The sequence below is a fragment of the Brachyhypopomus gauderio genome, unplaced genomic scaffold, assembly GCF_052324685.1.
Source record: "Brachyhypopomus gauderio isolate BG-103 unplaced genomic scaffold, BGAUD_0.2 sc91, whole genome shotgun sequence".
NCBI classification, from domain to species: Eukaryota; Metazoa; Chordata; class Actinopteri; order Gymnotiformes; family Hypopomidae; genus Brachyhypopomus; species Brachyhypopomus gauderio.
The window spans coordinates 900,051-903,536 of NW_027506912.1; the positions used below are offsets into that span (position 1 = coordinate 900,051).

At 43.9% G+C, this 3,486-nt stretch overlaps 1 protein-coding gene across 1 annotated transcript; it reads right to left on the minus strand.

The window, feature by feature from the left end:
- Nucleotides 1-648: 648 nt before the first annotated feature.
- Nucleotides 649-3,063, minus strand: LOC143494153 (uncharacterized). Its single transcript, XM_076992241.1, has 3 exons — nt 2,487-3,063; nt 1,208-2,152; nt 649-1,048 (listed from the first exon to the last, which is right to left on the minus strand). The coding sequence occupies exons 2-3, from the start codon at nt 2,149-2,151 to the stop codon at nt 958-960; spliced, it is 1,035 nt and encodes a 344-aa protein (XP_076848356.1). The 5' UTR covers nt 2,152; nt 2,487-3,063; the 3' UTR covers nt 649-957.
- Between the last annotated feature and the right edge of the window lie 423 nt (nt 3,064-3,486).

Genomic DNA, 3,486 nt, shown 5'->3' on the forward strand with positions numbered 1-3,486 from the left:
CGATGCCTTCTGAACGTCGGTCGGCCTCGATTTGGTAGGAGGGAGTGGGTGCGGTCACTCAGCAACAGCATGGGGGGGGGGGGGGGGGTGGACGCAAAACGCAAGACGCAGCCCAAACTACACCGCCGACCCGCACGACTGGTCCACCCCTGCATGTCTCAACAGCTTCATGGAAACGGATGATTCTGGCCTTTCTTATGTCAAAGGCTCCATAAAGCGTTGGTCAGAGGGGCGGCATTTCAGTCCTCGCATACAGGATGGAAATCAAAGGTGTCATGGTGCATCTGCTTCATATACAGGGTTGTTTCTACCTCCAATTGGAGGAGGTTGTTTTTTTTTTTTTTTTTTTTGTATAGTCAGTATGTTGAAATTGCATCACAATCCACATTTCTTTGCTTGCTCAGATGCTCAGTTGAGGGCACATGAACCTTCATGAATTTCCTGGAAGGGGCATCGTAAAAGCAACGGTTCAGTGGCCCTAGAGTTCCTGCTAAAGGGCCCTGCTGGAGAGGGGGCTCCTTAGAATCGGTCCACTTTCTTTCTGGGGCAGAACACATGACGAATGATCACTTAGTTAAATTAGTTTTGCATATTTTAGGTGAACTGCAATAATTGTTGTGTGTATAGTTGAGGTTTGAGGGGAGTTTGTTTGCAATAAAGGTATTCTGCTGTGTACAGTTCTTTTTTTTTAAGATTTACTTTTAATTGTTCTTGTTTCTATTTTTGTGTGATGGCTTCAAAAAGAACAAAATTATTTTTAAAAATGTAAAAGAAATCTTAGTATTTTTTTAGGGTTTTTATTTTTATTTGGTCTTAAATTATGGAGGAGACAGGTCTTTTATTCTTAAAATAAAACAGTGGAATTATGACGAGTGTGAGGTTTTGTTGGTGTCAGACTGGTGTGTGGTTGACTGCAGACACGTGGCTCTCTGGGTTCGGTAATTGGGAGGACATGGTCTAGAACCTCCACTGCTGTATACATGCAGTTGTTGACAAGCTGCCGGGTGGAGCATAACGTGATCCAATAATGACTCGTCCCTTCTGGATCCTGTTACAATTACAAACCAAATAGTTTCAGGTGTCATTTTTCTTTTCGTATTTACCAGACATTGTCTGAACACAGCTTTACTTGAAGCAATATGATATATAGTATATAATATACTAATCTCATACAATGTATTTCTGCTAAAGAGTGCAGTGATTGTACCTGGACTTGCGTGGCATAAAGGAGACAGACTGAAGAGGGCTTGACACATCCAGAGGGATGAGCTTCACGCTGTGTCCTCCTTCAAGTCTTTTAGGCACGCCTTTGTCTCCTGGTCCCTTCAAGCCTGCCTTGCCAACCTGGCCTTTGCCCTGCCTGTGGGTGTTGGCATCAGCCTGGCAGTCCAGAGACGCACGGTCCTGGCTGAGCTGAGGCACCTGGGACGGGCGAGGCGGAGACGAGCAGGCGGCTCTGCTCTCTGCCTTGTGTAACACCGCTCTCCTGGTGAGCAGCGACTTCTGACAGCCCAGATCACGGCAACGCTGGGATGCCTCCAGCTTTGTGCTGCGCAGGGACGCTGAGGCGAGGCCCTCCAGCCCTTTGTAGCAGACCTCACTCTTTTCAGGTGTGGAGTACAGTGAGGAGCTGGGGCATATCTCCTCATTCCACACCTCGCTGGCCTTATCCTCCACCTTTACAGGGACCTTCCTGACATGCTGGTGGGTTGTACCAGGATTGGGGCTGGAGGACACCTTAGTGTGGATGGCGGCTGGCCCTGAGATGGCTGGAGCTGCTAGAGTGTGAGCAATCTTCACACTCCTGTTACTGCTCTTGCAGCCTGGCTCTCCAACCAGGGAAGGGAACCTAGTCTGACTGCAACGCTGGCCTGCATCAAGGCATATGCCTGTCGACTTGCCACCACGTTGTCCAGCTATGGTAAATAGTTTAGCACACCTGCTAAACTTTCTCAAGTTTGGAGAGACTTCAGGTTCCATTTTCTTCCCCTGTGAGTCTTCAGCAATAACAGGGAAGTGGTGGCTGTTTCCACCTCCCTGTTGAGGATGTGCCTTTTCTCCCAGATGGATGCTGGGTAGTGTTGTGGCATTCCTCACTTCACTGAAGTTCTTTGTAGTTTTGCCATTTCTCATTATGCTGATGGATGACATACTGGGAAATAGAACACAAATCTACATGAGTTTCAATAGTTTATAAATGCACACCAGTTTATCTCTCTAAACTTGTCTTACCATTCTCTTAATCTTAACAACAAAGATGCAAGATAGACAGATTTTAAATATCACAAAAGTACATAATGTAATTTATAAGAATCAATATTCCACTAAATATCTTAATCTAAAAATTATATGTTAATCTAGGCTAGTAAAATAAATATATTTAAAAACATTTATTAATCTATTATGGATCCTTTCTTTAAATGAATAAACCAGCATAAAGTATCAATTCCCTTGCTTTTATTCCTGGTATAAAATTTTAGGCTTACCTTTGATATCGGAGAACTGTAATTATCCAATGAAGAAATTAGAATTATCCCTTAGAGGTATGCAGTCTGTATTTTGAAGTGTACAGATTGTGTTGTTTGTCCGTAGTCTTTTTTATCCAATTTGCACAGGCACCGGTAACTGACTAGATCAATCACTGACTTTATCAATCAATGATAACGGCATAGGCAGCTGGGGCTTTTCATACGTGCGGTTCGGTGACTTCATATACACATACTGTGACGCAAAATAGTCGACTATGTCACTATTAAAATATGCTTCAGGACTGTGTGGAACTCTGTTACTGTTAGAAGTATATTGCTTTCTCTCAATGGCAGGGGTTAAATAATGTCGACATAAAACTCGTGTTCTGTCGAGTCCTTTTCCCTATGGAGCAGGGAATCACCATTAGGTCGTGTTTTGCGTGTGCCGGCTGTACAGCTGGTAGTGCCGCGCGACGCTCGACCACTGTCTCGAGCTGCTGCCGCGCGCTGCTCGCCAAGTGCCACGCTACTGTCCCGCGACATTCACGAACTGAATCCAGACACTTGCACATCGTCCTACAACATTCACAAAGTGTTATTCGTAATATTCGTAGCGGCTCAATTCCACGTAGAGACGCAGAACAAAACGCCAACACAAAAGTGAATTTACATACACTATGGCCATGGGATAACCTGTTACACGATCAGGCTGAATATACTTTAAACCTAAATTCTCTGCATAACGACAAAATATACATATTTTTGTCCTAGATAAAATGTGTTTATTTTTATCAAATATGTTAAAGTGCACACTTAATACTATTGTCAGACATGAGGTCGCGATCACCCGAATACTAATCAGCTGTTTTCCATTAACGCTAATTAGAACACTTGACCTGTCTGGTCCTACAGTGATAACCACAAATGCCTCTGTGTATGGGCTCTACAAAATCAGAAGAGGTATGTTTCCTCTTCTATATCAGTAGGGAATAACACACACTGGACATCTGCTAAATGT